Raw genomic sequence first — 24,057 nt, 5'->3', positions numbered from 1 at the left:
ACATAATCATGTAGTTCCTTCCTCATTGGGTTGTTGAGATAACAAAATGATACAAAATCCTTAGCATAATCTTTGGAACACAGTTACATGTTCAATGGATGTTAGCAAATATTAAGAAATGGAATTCCATAGGGAAATGGAAACTTCCCAAGCCCTTCTGCCTTTGATTTGGGCAGAAACTGCAAAAGTCAGTTGCTATAAAAGGTCTAACTTTATGGATTTATGGATAAGTTGGAAAAGGTCAGCACAGAAAAAAAATCAATCTAATTAATGTGTAATGTACCAAATGTCCACTCTCTTCCATGTTAGGATATGTAACAATGACTATTTGCTTTGGACACCACACACTATCACTAAATTCTCAAAACTGTGAAAGGCAGGTAATATGATTCCTCTTTCTTATTTAAGAAAACTGAGGCTGGGGAGTAAAAAATGAAGGCTGGCGCCACAGTGTCCCAAAACTCTGTAAATGTTAGAGCTGGGCTTTGGACCCATTTTCTGGCTCTAAATCCAAGCAGATGTCACCACAACATGCTGCTCTTGTGAGGGATCCAAAGCAGTATTACTGGCGTGAGACAGTGTGGCCGGTTGGTCCCCAGGCCATCAGAGGTTTCCCCTCACCACAAGAGTCATTCTTCCACTTCCAGCACTTTTCCTTCTGCAGCCAGTCCTAGGCTGTCCACTCCACTGAATTCTGAAGAACATAGCCTTTTCTGGAAGAAACTCCTTTCTTCAGTGCCTCAGGCCAGCTGTGAGTCTCAAAGTAAGTGGACAGGATATCAAACACTGTTAAAGGGTAAACAGAGAACACAGTGACCACAAGAATTTGAAAGGTAACTTGTTAATGTGCTGTGGAGTTGGTTCCGACTCATAGTGACCCTACACAGGGTTTCCGAGGCTGTAAATCTTTACCGGAGCATAAAGCTTCATCTTTCTCCCGAGGAACAGCTGGTAGTTTCGAACTGCTGACCTTGTGGTTCACAGCCCAATTCGTAACCACTGCGCTACCAGAGCTCCTTTGAAAGGTAACTAGTAGAAGACAAATGAGGAAAAGGGGGTTCTAGATTATCTCATTTAATAAACCTACTTGGGACCACATGTGGCACTCGGTTCTAGGGAGACAGCTGCAAACAGAGACATGGGCCTGCTATGGATTCAGCCCGTACTGAGAGAGCCAGGTTGGTGGATGGATGAGCTGCCACACAAAGACATACACTACAACTGGAAGGCGGGGTGCTGACCAGGCCTGGGACAATTTCAGTTATCTTTAACTGAATTAGGAAAAGAAATGGAGAATGCTTCTGAGTAGCCAGAATACATGTCCCAAGGTGCATATGAAAAAGTGACAGGAGACTGGGTCAGGGGCCAATGCCAGGAGGCAGCATGAGAGCCAACACCTGTGTTGGTGCAGGCCAGGTTAGCAGTACCTTGATTGATGGCCAGTATCTCTGAATGGTAGTTTCTTCTGTTTTGGCGTCTGACCATGTACTCCTGAATCGGCAAGCGGGCTGTCTGGACAGAGTGTTCTCGGGCCTTTTGAAATGTCACCTTCTGTCAACCACAATTCAATGTTTTTCTTATTATAAAAACAATACATGAATACACACTTAACTGTAATATGCCTAACACACAGTTGTTGGAGACCCTGAAGAGGGTTTCCAAGGCTGTAAATCTTTATGGGAACAGAAAGTCTCATCTTTACCCCGCGGAGCAGCTGGTAGTTTCGAACTGCTGACCTTGCAGTTCCCAGAGTGGAGACCCTTATTTCCTATCACTCCAGTTTCCAGTTGTTGATCATAATTGAAGGATAAATGTCCTGAAGTAGCATGTGGTTGGACGGAAGACACTGCAGATACTGAAGCATACCTACCTGCCACATGGCACTTATTTGGAGATCATTCATCAAGTAGCTTCCACTCACTACCACATCACATCCAAACAGAAAATAGGCACAAATCTGCTTGACAAAAGTCCAAAAAGTCTACAAAGGAATGTACCTCTGGCTCTAATTTAGACCATTATGACCCGATTCTGGATGCTTAGGTTTTTCAGCCAATTGACAGTAGCAAATTAGAGAAAAAGGTAGGATTCTAGATAAGTACACCATTGACAACAAGATGGGAGAAGAACAAACAGGCTAATTAAAAGTAAACCCACTATTGCTGAGTTAGTTATAACTAAAAGAGACCCTATAAGACAGAGTAAGGAGCTCTGGTAGTGTAGTGGTTACTAGTTGGGCTGCTAATCTCAAGGTCAGCAGTTCAAAACTACCAGTTCTGTAGGAGATAGATGAGGGTTTCTGCTCCTATAAAGCTTTACAACCACAGAAACCCTAAACATGGTCGCTATGAGTTGGAACCAACTCCACAGCATAGAACCACCACCAACCAAGACAGAACAGAACTGTCTTAGAGGGTTTCCTAGACTGTAAATCTTTATGGGAGCAGACAGCCCCTTTCCCACAGTGCGGCTGATGGGTTTGAATCACCAGGGTTCCTTAATTAAAAGAAAGGGCCATAAAAATTGGAAAATGGAGTTGCAAAAACTCAAAGGTCCAACAATCCAGACCATTTAGAGCCAGAGTACAGTAACCAATGTCCATTTATAAGACAGCCCTGAAACATACACTGAAGTTTAAATTATGTTCGCTACCTTGTAAGAAACACTGGAAAGATTGCCATGATTCTGTGATTTCACAATTAAAGGAAAAAGCTTATATTCCTGGGACAATTAACAACCTCAGTCTGGAAATGGGCCTCAAAGGTATGAGACATTTAATGTGATGGATAAGGACACTGTCTCTAGGTTCAAATCCTGCCTCTGCTACCTACGACATGCATATACAAAACATACAAACACATACTTGTCTGACCATAGAATATCTCAAGAAGAATACAAAGAAAAGTTAATGTGGTTCCATCTGGGGTGGGAGACTAGGGGACAAGGGTGGGAAGGAGGCTTATTTTGGTTGGTTTAACTATTAACATCATGTACATGCAAAAGAGGTTAATTAGTAAATAAAATTATCTTGACCAATATTTGTGTAAGAGAAACATATTTCAAAACTCCACTGACACCCTAGTTATTTCAATAAACCCAATTCAACAAAATATAAACAGTCCCATTGATTTGAGGTTATAGGAAAAGGCTTGAAGTCAGCGAAGAAGTTGGCTTGAGAAGAGCAAGTTATTCTCTTACAAAGAACAAACAGCTGATCAGCACGTTGCATCACTGTTTCCTTGGACAAGGCTAGAATGACCTGTGTAGAACTGAAGAGGGGAGAGAAGCAGCTTAGTGATGACTATTCACGTCATTACTCCCGTTTCCAATTCCCAACTCTTCATTCTGCTAGGCCTGGGAATTCTGACATTGCTGATGAGAGGAAGCTTCAGAAGAGGGAGTGCCACTAGGAAGAGTATGCTCCTGCTTCCCATTTCCTCTGAGCTTTTAGGGTCAGATGGGAGGGGGAACCCTCCAAAAGTAAGGTTCGCCTTTCAAAATACAGTTGGTGGACCTAAATGGTACACTCACCTTCTGAATGCTCTCGTCCACAAGTCCACCAAGAATGTAAACTTTGTTTAGATCAACATCTTCAAGCACTAATGAAAAAAACAAAGGCCATTTAGATTAACTGTTTTATAGAAGGAATTACTTTAAAATAGAAATATAATTAAATATAAAACAAAAAGATTGTACACTTGCTCAATAAAATGAAAAGCTGAATCTATAAACACTAATAAAATAGACAAAAGCTTTTGCATATACAAATAAGAAAAAATAAGTATCAGATCCAGATCAAAATTAGGATTCTGAAAGATAAAAATGAAAGATACACAAAAACGAGATAATTTGAAAGAAATGCCAAGATTAACTTAATACCAATAAATAAAAATTATGTAAAATGGTTAACTTTACAGTAAAATTGTTGTTATGTGCCATGGAGTCCGACTCATAGCGACCCAGTACAGGGTTTCCGAGGCTGTAAATCTTTACGGGAGCATAAAGCTTCCTCTTTCTCCCGCGGAACAGCTGGTAGTTTTGAACTGCTGACTTTGCGGTTCACAGCCCGATTCGTAACCACTATATATGTGTATATATATTACTATAATATATATATACACACACACACACTTTTTACTATCAAATCATCCATTTTTACATAATTAAAATATATATATATATATACATATACACACATAAGGAGTCCTGGTAGCATAGTAGATTACGAGCTGGGTTGCTAACCTATAGATCAGCAACTGAAATCTACCGGCCACTCCTTGGGAGAAAGATGAGAGGCTTTCTGCTCTTGTAAAGATCTGCATCCTCAGAACTGATGCCACCACACACAACCACCACCAGACACATACATACAAGGAGCCCAGGTGGTATTGCATAAGTACTAGTAAGTACTGAGCTGCTAAACTCAAGTTTAGCAGTTCAAACCCACCAGCTGCTCCATGGGAGAAAGAGGCTTTCTGCTCCCATGAAAGTTTACAGTCTTGGAAACCCTAGACAGGGTTACTGAGTCAGAATGGACTCAATGACAATGAGCTTATACCTACACATTCACAAAACACATGGTCCCAAAAAGGGTGGGTGGGGGCAACTGACGGCACTGGAAAGAGTCACCAGCAGTGTGAAAGGTCTGAGGATGGAGCCTCTGACTTGGTGCAGCTGTGTGCACATAGTAGGACATATGCACAGCATCCAGTGAGCTAACTACAATTATTAAGAGATGTGCAATTATCTTTGCCTTTAAAAAAAATTACTCCTTGTTATCATGACTGATTGTGATTGTTCCAACTGTAGAAGTAGAGGTTTTATAGCAAAAAGTGGGGAGTGGTTGATCTTGGCAGTCCAGGAGCAGAGGACCCTGGGACAATCAAGAAAGACGAGTGGGAGCAGAGTGTGGGACCGAATTCAGAGAAGCAGCCATGCCAGAGATGGAGGCAAAGATAATGATTTAGAGAGACAGAGGGGTTAGGGATTCTAGACTCATGGAGGGAGAGGGGCTGTATGCTGGTGGCCAGGGGGCAGGCTTGCAGGGTATGCCCTTCTGTTGTTTGAATGATTGTATATTCCTGAGTGTTTTGGTGTACAAAAAAAACACAAAAAAACAGAAAAACAAAAAACAAAAACAGAGGGAATAGAAGTAAATACTGTTGAATGATGATGCGTGGAGGGAGGGGATTGTGATGATTGCAATGAAACGAAATACAATAGGTAGGATGAGTGTAAAACTGATATGCTCCCATGTAAACTATCATTCAATTCACAATAAAAACTTAAAAGAAAAAAAATTACTCCCTGGCTTTACCAAATTTGGCCACAGGAAATATGAAAGGCTTGAGAACACTGCATTACATGAATCGATGCAGTGAGGTACATACCGTGTTCAGAGTCGGGAGTCAGGTACACAAGGGATTTCAGAGGAAATAAACTAAAGCAGTCTTCTTCTGTTACATCTAGCTGAAAAAGACAAATAATCCAGTGTAGTGGGAACTAGGTTAAGACAAACCCTACAATGCCACAACTTGCCACAGGACATTTCGTTTCTATCAGGCATGGCTGTAAGGGCACCAAAGGGCTACATGCATGCTAGCCACTGCTCACAAAGTGATCGGTTAAGAAGGTAATGGACAGCAAGTGACATAGGGCTCTAACAAAGGCACAAGGAGCAGGCCCCAGGACTGCAGATGAGGTGGTAACACTACCAGGGAGGCCCTTCTGATGAAGGTAACTGCCTAAACAAGGCACCAAGACAGAAGGCCTGGGGGCTATGTGGCCCTGCGAGTCTGCTGGGCTACGTATAGGAATCACACTAAGACACATGGAGAAGTAAAGCTGGCAATGGCTAAACTGCAGAAGAGACTGAAGACAGCAGCAGCAACACTAACTGCATAGCCCACAAGCTGCACCAGCCTCCCCACGGAAGGCCACAACTGGCATTTCTAGCAACATTTCTTAAGATTGATCTCAATGCTCACCTGCTAATCTATCATTGCATCTGTGAGATCCTAGGGAAAGAGCTGAAAGGAATTTCAGCACTTCTACCCTCAACTATGGGTCGGAACCGACTCGATGGCACTTAACAACAACAACAACAACCCTCATATGGACAAAGGTAATGAGGCTCAGAGAGGTGGGACCATTTGCATAAGATCACAACATAGACCTTGCCTTCCAAGCTAACTGGCTAAGGTCACTCAGAACAATGTCTCCCTCCCTCCTAAAGCTCACCTTAAATCCACATCACTTCCAAAAGGGTTCTTCCTCTTTCCCTAAAATTCAAGTTTGCCAGTTCTGCCCTGAAAGGAGCCATGGCATTTCCTAAAAGTTTATTCCTGGAGTATACAGTCTAGTATACAGTTTGCTGTTATTGTTAGGTCTCGTCAAGTCAACTGTGACACACAGCAACCCCAGGTGACAAGAGGAGACGTGCCCTTAGGGGTTTCCAAGTTGCAATTTTACTGGAGCAGATCACCAGATCTTTCTCCCGAGGAACTGCTGGGGGGTTTGAACTGCCAGCCTTTTCATTAGCAGCCCAGTGATTCATCATTGTGCCAACAAGCTTCCTATTGTATATAGTAGACAAGATACAAAATACACTCCTAAAGACAGGTAACACTGGTCTGTCATTGTAGTGGAAAGATGAGAAAAAATTATACATGTAAGAAATGATAAAAAGTTCTGAATTTTTAAGACTGTATATACTTTATGGAGTCATGGTGTGGCACTGCAGGATAATGCACGGGACTGCAAGGTTGGTTTGAACTGCATGGTTGGTGGTTCTAACTCACCAGCTCCTCAGAAACCCTATACAGGGTAATTATGAGTTGAAAACGACTCAATGGCATTTAGCAACAATAACATATGATTGATACGTATTTTTACATCAAACCATGAAAAAGTAAAAAGAAATGTTAATTTACTATTATCTCACAACTATTGTTCAGATAAGAATTCAAATATTATACAAAAAGAGACTTACCACGTAACTAGAAAATCCGTCATTCATCCTCAAGCACTCTTCATACAGGGCACTGTCTGTTGTGAGTCCAGCAAGGCAGATCCAAAAGGGCTTCTCAGCTTTTTTATTTGAACCATACAATCTTCGGATCTGTCCTGCCAGTCTACTTAATTCCTTCAAAGAAATATGGACAACTCAAGGTAAAAATGTGCTAACCCACTCTCCACTTATTGTCAGCAAATGATTTTGCTTATCAAGTTCGCTGAACGCAACTCAAGACCATCATTTTGCACCGGGTGTGAGTGTATGATGTGTGAGCACAGCAACCTTTCTGCTGACAATTAAGATGCTGTTGCTAGCCTAGAAACAGAGCGAGTTTATGGGAGAATTGGGGAGTCACCATAATTCTGGTCCCGCTCTCGTGCTGCGTCCCACAATTTCTAATATGAGTTTTTAATTGTTACTTTAATATTCACCTCAAAGCATACCAAGTGATGCTTACTATTTAAGTTGTCAAGAAGAGTTCAGAGTCACTACAGAGAAATGTTTACATTCCATCAGACAAACTTGGTACCTTCTCCCTAAGTCCACCCTGACTTCAGAGACAGCATCCTTAAAGAAGGTGACTTCACAGTCTAGCCTGACGTAATTCAGTACAGGGAAGAAAAGACTTTGGGGTTTGATTTCATCAGGTATCTTAAAAAATATAAACAGTAGAGAATTACTGGGTGATCTTTCTGGAGGGCTATAGTTAGAGGCTCCAGGTAATGATTCTAGACCTGCAGTTTTCCTAATTTCTCTGAAAAAACATGCACACACAACAAGGGGAAACAGAAAGATTTGTTTCAAGTTTACATATGTGGCAGGTATGTAACATTACCACCAGGTAACCATCTTACATCATGCAATTTGACAACTATCTGTCCCCAGCCCAGAAGACCCAACAGTTAGCCTCTGGAGAATTAAATCCGAATGAGTTTACCCAGACCGGAGACACCACAGAGAGAGGGAAAGGTTACTAGGCTCAAACCAGAAGGATACGGTCAAGATCTGCTGACTAAAGTGGAGGGTGTCTATTCTCCTTCAGGTTCTTTGCAGCAGTCATCTCAGAACTCAGTCGCTCAGGTTGAAAACCAAACACGTGAATCCCAGAAACGGGAGCTGGTCATGTTCTGTGTGAAAACTGCTGCTTTCTAGACCTCCCCCCTGCCAGCAGGAATGTGGGCTTTAGTGAATGTTCTACCTTCTTAGACATGTGGCTGGTCATACTCAAATCGATACAGAGTTTTGGTCCTGAGTGTCTGGCTTCCAAAAGTCTCTCTTTGGTCAAAGCTCTCAGAAAACGTTTGCTATGCTGGGGGCAGATGCCTAAAACAGAAACAGAAGCAAGGAATAAAAGTAGATAACAGAGAATTTTTTTTTTTTCACTTTTTACTGTGCAGTGAAGGTTTACAGGGAAGATCATCCGCTTTACATTCAACAAATCACACACTTTGTTTCATCTCAATGATTGCAATCCTTTCTATGCAATAACAGGATCCTACTTCCTCCCTGTGGGATTCCATTCCATCCTTCTTCTCATCCCTTTTCAACTTTGTCCTTAGGTAAAATGTTGCTCATTTGATCTTGGATGGTTGACCAACCCATGGTGAGCATACCTTACTAGTGTTGTTGTCCCCACTATACATCTATCTACTACTTGACTGAATGGAGTCCTGGTGACCTCAAGGTCGGCAGTTCAAACTCAACAGCTGCTCCTTGGAAACTCTATACAGGGTCGCTATGAGTCTACGACTCAATAGCACTTACAACAACTTGACTGAATACTGGGCCACAGAGCAGAGAAGTAATTTTCAGTAAGAAACAAATCTCTCCACCCAGGTGAGTACTTTTTTTTTTTTTTTTTTAAAAGAGAAACTTGGACTTGTACAAGGCATACAGTCACTAGATTTAGGTATGCCAGAGTGGGCTCTGGAGTTGACGGTTGGCTGAAACCCTAGTTCTCCATTTATTAACTGTATGATCTTGGGCATGCTATCTAATTTCTCTGAGCTTCAGTCTCTTTACCTACAAAACTGGGATTATAATAGTACCTAATTCCAAGGGTAATCCAAGTAAATTCTTAGCACTGAATCAATTACATAGTGCTGAATAATGCTAGCTGTTGTTGGTTATCATCTGTCCTATTTTTAAGCTCAGAAGCACTTATGTTCACTTTTTGTTGTTGTTGCAGCTAATATTTGAAAGGTAGCCTTACAGTTTGCTTTCTGTGGTACTGCATTGCTACCTTCCAGAAAACTAAAACCCTCCCAACGGGACAAATAAACCAATAAATGGAAAAGATTGAAGTTGTCAAAGATTTCATTTAACTTGGGTCCACAATCAATGCCCATGGAAGCAGCAGTTAACAACAACAAAAAAAATCAAATGGTAAATCTGTTACAAAAGACCTCTTTAAATGTTAAAGAGCAAAGATGTTACTTTGAGGACTAAGCCTGGTCCAAAGCCACCGTTATTTTTAATCACCTCATATGCATGTGAAAGCTGGACAAACAGTAGAAAAGATAGGAGAAGAACTGATGCATTTTAATTATGGTGTTGGTGGAAGCTATTGAATGCACCACAGACTGCCAGAAGAATAGACAAATCTCTCTTGTAAGTACAACTGAAACGTTCCTTTGAAGTGAGGACAGCAAGACTTTGTCTCACATATTTTGGACATATTATCAGGAGGGACCAGTCCCTGGAGAAGAACATTACGCTTGGTAAAGTAGAGGGTCAGTGGGAAAGAAAACCCTCAATGACACGGACTGACACAGTAGCTTCAATGGTGGACTCAAACACAGCCATGATTATGAGGGTGGTACAGGACTAGGCAGTGTTTTGTTCTGTTATAACACGGTCTCTATGAGTTGAAGTCATGGTATGGCATTGTAGGATAAGCTCTAGACTGCTAACCACAAGGATGAGAGGTCAAATCCACCAACTGCTGCTCAAAAACCCTATACAGGGTTGCTATGAGTCAAAACTGACTCAAAGGCACTTAACAACAATTACATTGAGCTGGAACCAACTAGATGGCACCAATAACAAAAAGTTTCCAGGTGTTTTTTACTTAAGCCATTTTCATTCTCTTAAAATACATAGATACTAGTTTGCAAAGAAATAAATATTAACCTAGTAATCTTAGTAATCTGGTTGATTAATTGGAGGAAGACTCATTAACAATATGCAATATGCAGATGACACAACCTTTCTTGCAGGACGTAAAGGTGGGCTCGGAATACTTACTAATGAAGACGGTGTTGTCAAAGCATACTGAAAGTACCAAGGACTGTAAGAAGAACAAACGAACATGGTCTGGGAAGATATACAGACAGAATGCTTCTAAGAAGTGAGAATAGTGAGACTTCATCTCATGTCTTCTGAACATTGTGGGGAGGGACCAGTCATGCTTGGTAAAGCGGAGGTTCAGAGAAAAGGAGGAAGATGTCCAACGAGATGGACTGACATAGTGATGGTAGCAATGGGCTCAAAGAACAATTATGAGATGGAGCAGAACAGGGCAGTGTTTTGTTCTGTTATGCATCGGGTCTCTATGAGTCCGAACCAATTTGCCAGCACCTAACAACAACAATCTGGTTTACTGTTACCTGGGTTTTCAGGACGATTGGCTTTTCGTCTTTCTTTTTCTTGCTTTCTTTTGTTCTTCTTTGCTGCAACTATCTTTTCCCAGTGTTTCTGTTTTCTTTGCACATTTTTCTTATATTATCCAGAAAACAAAATTGTTTGAGAACTTCATAAGCACCAAAAAAGGAAAATGAATATTAGAAACAGTTACTGCACTATTTACTTTCATTTAAAGTTAAGAAAAGGGACATTAGTCTTAAAAACAAGCCTACACTAGATTGTGTTTAGAGAAAACAAAGATTAATTCAGTACTTAAGATTTAGATTTCCTAACCCTTTTGATGTGTACAAAAACTCCTCTTGAGCTTTTCGTTTACTTTTCCTATGACTCAAATGACAGTCACCCTGTTGTCACAGCGGGTTTAAATGCTTGGCTGCTAACCTAAAGGTTGGTGAATCAAACCCACTAGTCAATCTGTGAGATACACATGTGTATTTTGTCTAACAGGGTCACTACGGATCCAAATGGACTGGATGGCACTGGGAATGTTTTCTTGTTATAGTCTGGTTCAAATGGAACTGAACCCCTAAACCAGTTCACCAGAAACACACAACACTCATTCCCAGCTTCTCTTTTTGTAACTGTTATCTGCTCTTAGAACAGGGATCTCTCATCATAAAGCCTAGGGCCCCTCACTGCACTCACCGAACACCAGGTGGTACCGTCTGTGAGCAGGGTCCTTCTCTCTGGACTCTCACAATCCAGGTCAATCTGCAGAAGCTGGAAGCTTTCAGAGATGCCATCGTCACCTGCATCCTCATGGATGCCTTCTTGGCCCAGCAACACGTGTGGCTCTGTTTTACATGTACTGCCTTCCAATTCCCAGTCAATGTGCTGTCCCCCGGGCCTCTGTGCTGTTCACCCAGATAGGAAAAAGTATGGTTACAAGATATGATGTTATTTCAAATATATGAGTATTTCCCTATGTCCAAATGACAAATATGTTAGATTGTATGTAAAACACTGACCCAAATTTATTGAACTGAGAAAGCATGTGTGACTTACAGAAAAATGAACCAGATATAGAAACATTCAGTAGTAAGGATTCCTGCGCCTTAACCAAGTTACTGACTGTGGTCTTTGAAATACACTGCATGATTTGATGGTGGGGCAGAGAGAGCAAAAGTCACCTCCATAATTATATTTCAAAGTTTATTTTCAAAATGAGTCCTTTAGCAAATGTTCACTGAGCACCTACTCTGTGTACAGTTCTGTACTAGAAACACATTGGAAGTATAACAAGGAAGCCAAATACCTAGGAGAATTTTCTAGGCTGTGTTGATATATTAGTTTTTAAACTACACATGCTCTGTTCCAATTCAGTTGAGTATCACTAAAGCAAAAAACCAGCCATCCATGGAGATGTTTAATATCCTATGCGAAGCACTATCACTTACTACTTAATAATACTTAACAAATGGCATTATAATTTCAAAGTGGAATTGAAAATCCCTGAGAAAGCATTAATGTGGAATCAGAAATGCTCTAGTTCGTGGTCACATGTCTCAAAGAATGATGTGACATTGTCTGTGCCTGGTCATCTGAGTTGTCACACTAAGTCTATCTTTAAAAATATAAACCAATGCAATCTCTCTGCATATAGTAAAAAAAGCTACTTATAATGAAAAGTAACAATCCTCACTCCTACCCTGTCTAACTCTTGTTGTTGTTGTTAAGTTGAATCAATTCTGACCCATAGCGACCCTGTATAGGGTTTCCAAGGAGCAGCTGGTGAGCTTGAACCACTGATGTTGCGGTTCAAATGACTTTGCAGTCTGTCAAATACACCCACAGCGCCACACCAGGACTCCAACCCTAGTGGCTAGTTAACCTGAAATCATATGCTTACATCATTATTTTTGACATATCAACTTTGAAATTCATTGACTCTAAAAACATGAGAACCCAAGTCACTTCAACTAGCCTTTGATTTAATTTTATTAGCTACCTTCGTCCACTGATCTGTCACTTTCTTGTACTGTGGTGACTCGTGTGTTGCTGAGATTCTGGAAGCTATACCACTGGGATTTTTAACACCTGCAGGGTCACCCATGGTGAACATGTTTCAGCAGAGATTCCGGATTAAGACAGACTAAACAGGAGAGTCAGACCACCTTTGTCTGAATGGTTTGTTGTTGTTATGTGCCATTGAGTTGGTGCCGACTCATAGCGACCCTATGCACAACAGAACGAAACACTGCCTAGTCCTAGGCCAACCTCACAAGTGTTGATATGCTTGAGCCCATTGATGCTGCCATTTTGCCAATCCATCTTGCTGGGCGTCTTCCTCTTTTTCTCTGACCCTCCACCTTACCAAACATGATAACCTTCTCCAGCAACTGGTCCCTCCTGACAATATGTCCGAAGTATGAAACACAAAGTCTGTCCATCGTGGCCTCCAAGCAGCACTCTAGCTGTACTTCTTCCAACACAGATGTTTGTTCTTTTGTCAGCCCACAGTACTTTCAATATTCTCCTCCAACATCTTAACTCAAATGTATCAATTCTTCTACGGTCTTCCTTATTCACTGTCCAGTTTTCACATACATATGAAGTTACCGAAAATACCATGGCTTGGGTCAAGCGCACCTCAGTCCTCAAGCTGACATCTTTGCTCTTCAACACTTTAAAAAGGTCTTGTGCAGTAGATTTGCCTAATGCAATGCGTCGTTTGATTTCTTGAATGCTGCTTCCATGAGTGTTGATGGTTGATCCAAGGAGAATGAAGTCTTTAACAGCTTCAATCTTTTCTCTGTTGATAATGTTGTTTATTGGTCCAGTGGTGAGGATTTTTGTTTTCTTGACATTGAGATGCAATCCGCATTGAAGGCTGTGGTCTGATGTTCATCAGTAAGTACTTTAAGTCCTCTTCACTTTCAGCAAGCAAATTCTGAAGAATAGATTTGATAAACACTAAAGACCGAAGACCAGAGGAGTTGTGGGATGCCATAAAGAACATCATACAGGAAGAAAGAAAAAAAAAAAAGAAGGAAAAGATAAAAATGGATATCACAAGAGGCACGGAAACTTGCTCTCCAGTGTAGAGATGCTAAAGCAAATGGAAAAAATGAGATACAAGAGATACAACAGAAAACTTCAAAGCTCAGCTCGAGAAGACAAAGTCAAATATTACAGTGAAATATGCAAAGATCTGGAGTCAGAAAAACAAAAGGAAAGAACACGCTCAGCATATCTCAAGCTGGGGAACTGAAGAAAAAATTCAAACCTCAACTTTTGTTATTGAAGGATTCTCTGGACAAATTATTGAATGGTACAGAATGCATCAAAAGAAGATAGAAATAATACAGAGAGACACTGTTTGGAGTTAGAATAAGTTTATTTAACTAATAAGACACTTGCCACCACTTTCCCTAAGTAATTGTACCACTTCACACTGCTGGCAGAAATGTATGAGCATTTCAGGTGCTCCACATTCATTGCTAACATTTGTTAAGGTTTTGAATTTTAGCCATTCTTGTGGAGTGAAGGCTCGTGTTTGCTTTTAATAACAGAAATTTATTTTTTCACAGCTCTTGAAGCTAAAAGTCCACATCAGGGTCTTGATCATGTCAGTTCCTTCCTTGTAGGTAGTTTCAGTTGTTCCTTGGCTTGTAGACAATTCTCACATGGCATGTTTTCCCCATGCATGCTTCTTATTATTATTGATATTGGACATTTTTCCATGTAGTTTTTTTTGGCTAATCCTAATATATCTCCCTTTGTGACCTATCTGTTCAAGTCTTTGCTTATTTAAAAATTACCTTTTTATTGCAGTGTTGAGTAGAAGTTTGTCATCTATTCAGGGTATATTCCATATGTAAAGTGAGACTATTCTCCTTTAATCTGTAGGTTGCCTATTCAATCTCAACATTGTCTTTGCTTTTCTTTTTAAATGAGGAAGAAGAAACAAATAAGCAACGCAAATAATTTATTTAGCTATTCTGTTCCATGCGGAACAAGGAACTCACCAGCTGCTCCTTGGAAACCCTGTACAGGGTCGTTGTGAGTTGCAACCGACTCGACGGCACGTAACAATCACAAAATGTTTGATAATTATGTCACTCTTGTACTAAGAATCCTATAGCTCCCCATCATTTCATGAGCAGTGAAAGCCAAACTTCTTAGTGGTCTTTGCTGTTTATTAAAGTCTAGCTTGCCACATCTATTTTTCTCTGCAGTACTTTGTTTCTTAAACACCCCAAGGCTTTTCCCCCCTCAGAACCTCTCCACTTGGTTTTAACCCCACCTCCAATGCTCTTACCTCATATATTGACAGGACTACCTTTGCACTTCATCCAGATTCTCACTATGCAACATGGCCTATATCTTATTTAAATTTTTGTTTGAACCTCCTCAACCCTTAGAATGTAAGCAAGAATTTCTGTTTGTTTGGGCCCTGGGATCATGCTGTCGGATAAACACTGGATTGCTAACTACAAGGTTAGCAGTTCAAATTGCTAACTACAAAGTCAGCGGCTCTATGGGAGAAAGATGAGGCTTTTGTTCCTGTAAAGATTTACAGCTTCAGAAACCCTATACGGGTTCGTTATGAGTCAGTACAGACTGGATGGCAGTGAGTTTGAGTTGTGTGCACTATAGTATTTCCCTGCTTTCTGGAGGATAAGCACTGGTTTGAATCCAACAGCCGCTATGAGGCTTTCTGCTCACGTAAAGAAAGATAGCCTCGGAAACCTATACAGGGATGCTAAGAGTCGGAAACGACTCAACGGTCCCTAACAACAACTTTTTTTAAAAAAAGGGCTTGGTTCACGGAACACATTGAATACATACTTGCTGAATCCTCCACTCCAGGATAGACCCTCAGGACCTTTTTAAACCAAGTCCCACCTGATGAGCATATACCCTGGCACTAAGTAAGGGACGAGCTTGTCTTTGCATGCCTCTCTCATTTTTTCATTCTAAGTTTTAGTCTACCGAATCTGCCTCCACTCCTTTAGCCCCTTCATCCCGAGAACATCTGGACCCCAGAGTACACCGCCTGTGGGTTCCGCCTGGTTCTCAGGCTGTAAGTGCGAGGGGAAGAGGAAAGGGAAAGAACCATGAAGATGGGGTACCCTGGACTAGGTAACTGTTAAATGCTGCTTCTCCGGCATCCGCCTCGCAGATAAGTGGCTGTCTTTAGCCGGGCCCCCAAACTCCTTAAACGAACCCCAGGTTTACCTGATTCCGTCATTTCACCCGGCGGCGGCAACGCACATTTAGCTCTGCCTCCGGGATCACTTCCGTTTCCTGGTCCCTGTCCGAACGGCATCCCGGGAATTGTAGTTTTCAGACTAGTTTATTTGTGTGCTGAGGGCCAGGGCGCAAGCTGGGGCTTCCAGGCCCGACCCTGGCACAAGGGAGCTGGTCCCTGTGGGAGTATTGATGTTACTCTGAATCTATTTCCTCAATTTCTCTATCAGTCTGTTAGATAACAATTGCAGTTCCAGGAGCTTTGTTGGTTGTCCAGAACGGAACACTGGAAACGGGATTGAAACCCTGACTGGAGCCCTTAATTCCGATGATGCCCTCACACTTGCTTACCAACAACCAACAGGGCCCCCTTGCTGATCTGGCCTTTTCCTGAGCACACAGTCCCTTTCCCCTTTCCTTGACTCTGTAGACTCACAACGCAGAGATACCGTGGTTTGGGCAGGCAGTCTAGCCTCTGGCCACTCTTCCCTTCTGGTCTCCCCATGCTGAGACTCAGAGAGATGAAGTTACTAGCCCAAGCTTAACTCCTATTAATGTAATGTAAGGTCTCTATGTAATGGGTTCTCACCATTACATAGAGACCTTACCAGGGATGCACCAGAAATATCTCCCACTCAAGAAAACTCAGTCCAGTTGGAGCTCTCCTTGGCCCCTCACTATTTTCCCCTTCATTTCCCACACCCTCTCGAATTTATGTGTCAGTCCTCTATCTAATACCAGAACACATTTTCAGATGCGAAAAAGAAACATTACCCCCCATAAGGCTTTTTTTTTGAGTCCTGGTGTGGTACAGCATTGGACTGCTAACCACCAACTGTTCCTTGGAAACCCTATGCAGGGTCACTATGACTCGACAGTGCTTAACAACAAGTCTTTTTAAAAGCCCAGATCTGATTTCTCTTCTCTGTTCAGAAGTTGGCCCAGGCTTCTCAGTGCCAGCTGAAATTCCTCAACAGAATATGCGCTTTGATTCAGTGTCTTTCAGGCATTAGGGCTCACCACACCTACCAATTCCTGTACCTCACACTCAGCAGTACGATGATCCTTCTCCCTTCCTGCCCCTCTGTGTCCCTCCCTGCCATGGCTTTATGCCGTTTCACCTCTGAATGAGCTCATGATTACTTCCCCTTGGAAAAGGGCTCCAAATTGGCTCACTGCTCCCTCTATCCCCACCCCATTCATATGCCAGATGTTTATGTTTCTTCCCTACTCCAAACCCCTCAGTGGCTCCCCGCTGTACCTGTGTATAAAGTCTAACCCCCTTCCTACCTGCCCCAGTCTCAGCTGCTACCGTAACTCATTGTTCATCCTACCTGCTGGGCTAGACACACTCATCTTCTTTAATTGCTTCAAATACATCCAGGGACCTTACAAAAGCTGTCCCCTTTCCTTTTACTTTTTCCATGACTGGTTTAAACATTCCCTCTTCAGAGAGGCCTTTACTGATCACCTGATCGGTTCATCCCACCCTTGTCTTGGTGGCGGTGGTGTATTGTCAAGTCGGTTCTGACTCATGGTGACCCTGCATAGGAATTCTGAGGCTGCAAAACTTTATGGAAATACAAAGCCTCATCATTCTCCCACAGAACCGTTAGTGGACTCAAACCACTGACCTTGTGGTTAACAACCAACATGTAATCTACTATGCTACCAGGATTCTTCCAGGAAGCACAGCAAATCCAGTGTCAGAAAGAAAACTTCCTTTCCACACAGCATATCCAGATCTACAATGAAGAACTCGGTGAAAGAAGATTCCCAGGTAGAAGACCCTCTTTGCTCTCATCTGTAGAGGTAAGGGAGATAATATCGGAAAGATACTGAGTCACTCTGCATAGTCCATTAACTGTCTTGGCACCCTTTTTATTTTCTTTATGCAACATTTTTTTTCTTGTGTCATTCCTATTAGACTATAAACTCTTTGAGAGGACCACATCTACCACGTTCATAGCTGTATACCCAGTACCACTGTGTAGTAAATATTTGTTGACAGAAAGAACAAGTGAATATTTTTTCTCCTTTTTTGCTACATCAAATCCTAGTTTTTTTCTCCACTAATGCAGGACCTGACACCCAGTAGATACTCAATAAGTACTTCTTGACATATAAGCATCCCTTGGCTATGAATGAGTTTTATTCCTAAATCCATCTTTAAGTCAAATTTGTCTGTAAGTCAGAACCATGAGGTACTATTGGTATCTGGCATTAGTTAGTCAAATATTTGTCTTGGTATGTAGTACATAGTGGAGTCTTGGTGTGGCGCTGTAGGATAAGCACTGGACCACAAGGTTGTTTGAACCACAAGGTTGGTGGTTCAAACTCACCAGCCACTCCTCGGAAACCCTAAGAGTTGGGTCCGACTTAACGGCACTTAGCAACAACAGTGTTGTTGTTAAGTGCCATCGAGTTGATTCTGACCCATAGCAACCCTGTATAGGATTTCCCAGGAGCAGCTGGTGAGCTTGAACCACTGACCTTGCAGTTCAAACGGCTTTGCAGTCTGGCGCATTAACCCACAGCGCCACACCAGGACTCCAGCAACAACAATAGTATTCTTAAAAAGAAAATATAATTCAATTTAAAGTAGGGTCTTAATGTTTGCCATTTTATACACTTAAAACAGAAATAGGGTACAAAATTAAAGGGTGCAGTCTATTTCAGATAAAACAGCACACCTGAATGGGGATGTCCAGGCAACTAAGGCGCTTACTGCCACCTAGTGGCAACCTCTGATGCTGCAGGGAAGGAGCCAGCAATGTCAAGTCTGGTGCAAACAAAACGCTGCAAACCAAGAGTAAGGTAGCCAGTTTCAGTTGTAAAAGTGGAGTTGATGCCAACTGTGACCACTCCATGTGTATCAGAATTGAACTGTGCTCCATAGGGTTTTTTTGAAGTACATCACCAGGACTTTCTTGCAAGGTGCCTCTGTTGTTGCTGTTGTTGTTAGGTGCCATTGAGTCGGTACCCTATGCACAACAGAACGAAACACTGCCTGGTCCTGGGCCAACCTCACAATTGTTGCCACGCTTGAGCCCACTGATGCTGCCACTTTGCCAGTCCACCTCGTTGGGTGTCTTCCTCTTTTTCTCCTACCCTCCACCTTACCAAACATGATCTCCTTCTCCAGCGACTGTTCCCTCCTGACCAAAGTATGAGACACGAAGATGCCTATGGGTAGACTTAAACTACCAATCTTTTGGTTAGCAACTGAGTAGCTTAATTATTTGCACCACCTAGGGATCCCAAAAGTTAGTAAATCAGTTGCTGTGGAGCTAATTCCAACTCATGGAATTAGCAACCCCATGTGTTTCAGAGTAGAATTGTGCTCTACAATAGTGAAGGTGTTGTTGTTAAGTGCTGTTGAGTTGGTTGCAATTCACAGCGACTCTGTATAGATTTCTGAGGTGGGTTTAAGTCTATCCAGAGGCACCTTGCAACATTGTGTTTTTCAGTGACCTCAGCCATCCTCCCTCACCCCTGCCTTCCTGAGACCAAGTTTGTGACTTCCTCTTTGCTTTCCATACATACTGAATGTTCTTTGTATAGTACACACTTTACGGATGGTATTGTATCTGTACGCCTAGAAGATCAGTAGGGGTCCTGATCATGGGATGGTCTTGTCTTAGTGACTTTTATATCCCAAGATCCTAGAACAAGGCCTGACAGAGAGAAGGTATCCAATGAAAGACTGCTGAATGAATATGAATGAATGCTTTGATTCAAACTTATCATTGCTCTAAATGATTCAGACCAAGATTAAGCAGCAGTTTATTGAATACTTTAAATAGTAAACATTTGTCAGAGTGGGGGCGATGGGAAGGGCTTCTCAGGAAATGTCCAGTGGGCTCTGAGCAGTTGGCCTGCTCACAGGGCAGTGGATGCCCGGAATTTATGGGTTAAACAGAATACAGAGGCCGTGAGGGCTGTGCACTGACGGGCCAAGAGTTTCACACTGAGGTCATGGTAACCTCTCTCGCAGGTCAGCTTAGCAGCCTCCACAAACTGGCAGTAGGTATACACCACGTCCCTCAGGTTCCCGGCCACCTCCCTGTGCCGGGCAGAGCAGCGGCTGCAGTCTGTGAACTGGAAGCACAGGCTGGCCAGCTGGACCAGGTGCTGGAAGGTGTGACGCACAGCACCCTGAATCTCTTCGGGGGATTGGTCCATTCTGATCACGTGCTGGCAGCTCGACAGGAGCTTCTGGGAGCCCATGCAGAGGCGGTTCCGGCTTTCAGAAAAGTGCCAGGTGCACTTCTCTGGGGGGTGTTTGTTCCCGTCTCCCCAGGAAGCTTTTAAAATGTCTTGCAGCTCGAGCAAGCTCTCTGTGAGTTGGGTGAAGCCCTCAGGGGCGTTAGTGGGGGCAGCTTCGAGCTGTGTCAGTGTCCTGGCGCAGTAATCAGGCCAGATGTTGCTCTTCCTCCACAGGGGTTCGGTGCTGCAGCTATGGGCCCGGGCAGGCCTCCAGGGAAGGGCCAGTTGGCTTCCTGCTGAGGGTGGGGAGGTGAGGGGAGCCGTGGGGTGTGCTCCTGAGTCCCTGTCTTCTTCCTCCATCTCAGGCTGTGGGCCACGGAAACATGTAGCATAGGAGAACTGGCAGCTACACTGTTCCATCCCAATCCTGGGTACCACGGTCTCATTCATGCCTGCAAAACCCACAGATGTGGCAATGCTAGGACTGGCAGACACATCAGGATGACTTCCAGGGACAAAACAGGGGAAAGATTTCTCAGTAGGAAGGCACACGCTAGGGCTTTTGCCTGTGCTGTCTGTCCATGAGCAGTGGTTTGAACCCTCTAAGCAGAGTTCCCCATGGTGACATGGGAGCGGATTTGGCAGCGAAGGCCCTGGGTTAAAACAGACTTGTGGAGGAGTGTCCACAGGGGCTGGTTTTTTTCCCATCATATGGTTAACCAGCACTGTCTCAACCCCCTCTGGAAGGAAGGCTGATGGAACAGTTTGGTCCCCAAGCAAGAAATCAGTTTCTAAATCCAACTCTGCCCATAATTTTTGCTCTTGGGTCTGATAGGCTTGGCCTAGAGATTCTCTGCTTTGTCCTTGAGGATCGCTAGGGGTGAGTGCTGGGGTTTGTTCAGTCCCTGTTACAGGCGCTTCCAAGGAGAGGGAGGCTATCACTTCACTAATGGGGGCCTGAGGAAGAGCATCTGACACGTCACATTTGGGCTCATCTGAATCCTTACCATTTTTGTTTGTTACTTTTCTGTGACTTTCCAAAGATAGCTGTCCTTGCGGCTCCTTCTTTTCTCCTGACTTTATTTCACACTCGCTATTTCTGAGCTGGTCTCCAGGAGACAACAGAGGTTCTGTGTATCTAGGGGTAGCTTCTTGCATATGATTTGTAAACAAAGATCCCAATCCTGTGTCCAACTGGACTGCTCTGAGCTCCAGTGTATCTCCCTGAGAGACAGTGTGTGGTCCTGAGCTGATGGCCAGGTAGGCCTTGTCTGGGGTAGGATCGGCACTGGAGAGGGAAGTGATGTTCTCAAGCTCTATGACCACTTCTCTGGGGACACTGTCATCTGGATCTTTAACTGAAGATAAGGTTTGGGAAGACCTTGCCTGGGCAGTATCAGGGTCACACAAACCTGGGTTGGAACTGTGAGGGGTGCTTGCTGGGGATTTGGCAACAGGAGCAGTCAAAGGGGCAACCCCAGAATTTTCTTTATGGTTGGGATCAATCCGGAGGCGAATGGCAGAAATAGAAGACACCTGAGAGTCAGTGACTGACTTGGTTTCCATGGTTTCGGGCTCCATCTCCATGACCCTGGAGGCTGGGTTTTTGCTTTGGGCCTCTCTCAGGGGGGCCAGGAGCCCTAGGGCCTTGGTCTCCAGAAGGCCAGGCTCTCCTTGCATGTCCTGCAGGGAGGACAGAGTTGGGGAGGGTGCACTGAGAGCCAGGTAGGGCTCCCTGTCATAGTAGCACACATCGTCCATGCTCTCCAGGGACGATGAGGGCATCATGGGAAATGAGACCTGTGAAGTATAGTCAGTCTGTAGGAAAGATCTTCTTTTCCTCAGGGTCCTGGCATACTTCTTCATTCCTCCCCTCCTGCTGGGCTCTCGTCCATCTGGCCCAGGATTCAAGCTGACCTTAGCGTTGCTAGTGCTGGCCTTACTCTGCAAGCTCATGCCATTGGATTCTACAGCAGAAACAGCACTGGGTCCTGAGTATCAAGAAAGAAACAAGAACTTAAAAAGTAGGAAAATAGAGATTTTATAGAGCATGAATTCAGGACTCGGCTGGACTGTGTAACTTGGGACAAATTAAATTACACTCTCCTCAGTGTCTGCATCTGAAAAGTGGGAATAATAATTGTAGTTGACATTAAACATTTTTTTGTTGTTGTTGCTCAAGATCTGTTTGTTGTCTTTTGGTTATAATACCTTAAATATCTTTTAGGGAATGGTGTCTCCCCACTGGTTACAGACTCTAGAACTACCAATGAAGGTGCCCTGTCCACTTAGCCAGGTGGTCAGACTTAGGACCCAGTAAATGGGCCACAATTTCCCTAGAATTTCCAACTTGAACACTTTGATTAAAATAACAGAAACCACAATATCCTGACCATATGGATGAGGAATCCTGTTACCCAGATTTCTGGTCTATAACCAATTCATCAGTGTTGCCAGCAATTCAGTAAGCTAACTTAAGTCCTTTAAAGACTTCTCTCAGTGCTTAAATTAACCCAAGTCATTTAGGACCAATGGTACCAATTGGTGCTCTCATGCAGATTAAATCCATCAGTGCATATAACATACCTAGCATGACGCCTGTCTAACACTCCTCTACCAGTCTGTCGTAATGTGGTGGCTTGCATGTTGCCATGATACTGGAAGCTATGCCATTGGTATTTTAAATACCACCAGGGTCACCCATCGTGGACAGATTTCAGAGGTGCTTCGAGACTAAGACAGACTAGGAAGAAGAAGAGGCATACTACTTGGGAATATTTAGCCACTGAAAACCTTATGAATAGCAACATTGTCAGATATAATTCTGGAAAATGAGAACATTATGAATAGCACCAGAATACTGTAGTGCTGCAGATGAGCTCTTCAGGTTGGAAGGCACTCAAACTATGACTTGGGAAGAGCTGCCTCCTCAAAGTAAAGTTGATGATGATAATGTGAATGGAGTAAAGCTTTCAGGACTTTCACTTGCTGATGGGGAGCAACTCAAAGTGAGGAGAAACAGCTGCAAACATCCATTTAGAATTGGAACACTAAACTTAGGAAGTATGACTGGGAAAATTGAAAGTTGTCAAAATTGAAATGGGATGCATAAAGATCTTCAGCATTGTAGGCTAATTTAAATCCTTTAAATACTTCTTTGTGTTTAAATTAACCCAAGTTATTTAACCCTAGGAATTAGTGAGCTGAAACTTTTTTTTTACTGGTGGTGGTGTGTTGTGTGGAGTCAGTTCCGACTCAGAGCCACCCTGCATAGGGTTTCTGAGGCTGTAAATCTTTACAGAAGCAGAAAGCCTCATCTTGGATGGCCACTTGCAAGCTTTTAAGATCCCAAGTACTACACAACAAACTAGGAGGTAGAACAGAAGCATAAAACATGCCATTAGGCCAATAACTGGGATGTTTCTTGAAAACATAATCCTAAACCTCCAAATAAAGGAACAAAACCCATGAGGTTTTTGACTGTATAAAAGCAGCCTCAGTAGCTACTGTGTGTGTGTGGGGGGGGGTGGGGGTCATCACTGTTATAAATGTATCACAGAGCTTTTGACAACCAACATTTTGTAGGTACCACATTTATTAACAGCAATTTCAAGAATTTGGCTGTGTAGCCCTATCCATAATAAACGCACTAATTTTCTCCACTAACCTCCCTCACCTTTCCTTCTCCCTTGCAATTGTTGATAAAGTTTGTTCTCTGCACATTTGCCTTTTCTTGGCATTTTATACAAGTGAGGTTATATAATATTTCTCCTTTTGTGATTGACTTATTTCACTCAGCCCTTATTAGAAACATATTAAATCTTAGACGGTTCTCTAGATCTCCTAAATCAGAATTGGTAATTGATTCTTAGGTAGGACCTAAGAATCTATAGTTTTAAAATAAGGTGCCTGGGGTGATTTTGATACCAGTCACATTTGGGAACTGCTGGGGGATCTCCTGTCCCCCATCACTTATAGCCACTGACCACAGGCAC

The 24,057-nt window shown here is 42.9% G+C and overlaps 2 protein-coding genes across 2 annotated transcripts in view; both read right to left on the bottom strand.

Annotated features, from left to right (window-relative positions):
• Positions 1–660: 660 nt before the first annotated feature.
• TRMT10B (tRNA methyltransferase 10 homolog B (S. cerevisiae)) lies at positions 661–15,932 on the bottom strand. The gene is made up of 9 exons (XM_006863187.1): positions 15,842–15,932; positions 11,306–11,514; positions 10,624–10,732; positions 8,214–8,338; positions 6,992–7,144; positions 5,391–5,469; positions 3,532–3,599; positions 1,428–1,551; positions 661–786 (listed from the first exon to the last, which is right to left on the bottom strand). Exons 1-9 carry the CDS (start codon positions 15,930–15,932, stop codon positions 671–673), a joined length of 1,074 nt encoding a protein of 357 aa, XP_006863249.1. The 3' UTR covers positions 661–670.
• Positions 15,933–19,735: 3,803 nt separating this feature from the next.
• The window catches only part of FRMPD1 (FERM and PDZ domain containing 1), a 79,499-nt gene continuing 75,177 nt past the window's right edge, over positions 19,736–24,057 (bottom strand). The window contains exon 15 of the mRNA XM_006863127.1: positions 19,736–22,053. Within this exon, the coding sequence (XP_006863189.1) occupies positions 19,736–22,053 (2,318 nt within the window). The remainder of the gene's footprint in view (positions 22,054–24,057) is intronic.

This window comes from Chrysochloris asiatica, unplaced genomic scaffold (genome assembly GCF_000296735.1).
Source record: "Chrysochloris asiatica unplaced genomic scaffold, ChrAsi1.0 scaffold00053, whole genome shotgun sequence".
NCBI classification, from domain to species: domain Eukaryota; kingdom Metazoa; phylum Chordata; class Mammalia; order Afrosoricida; family Chrysochloridae; genus Chrysochloris; species Chrysochloris asiatica.
The sequence above is the reverse complement of the archived record's forward strand: the minus strand, read 5'-3'. Positions and strand labels throughout refer to the sequence as shown.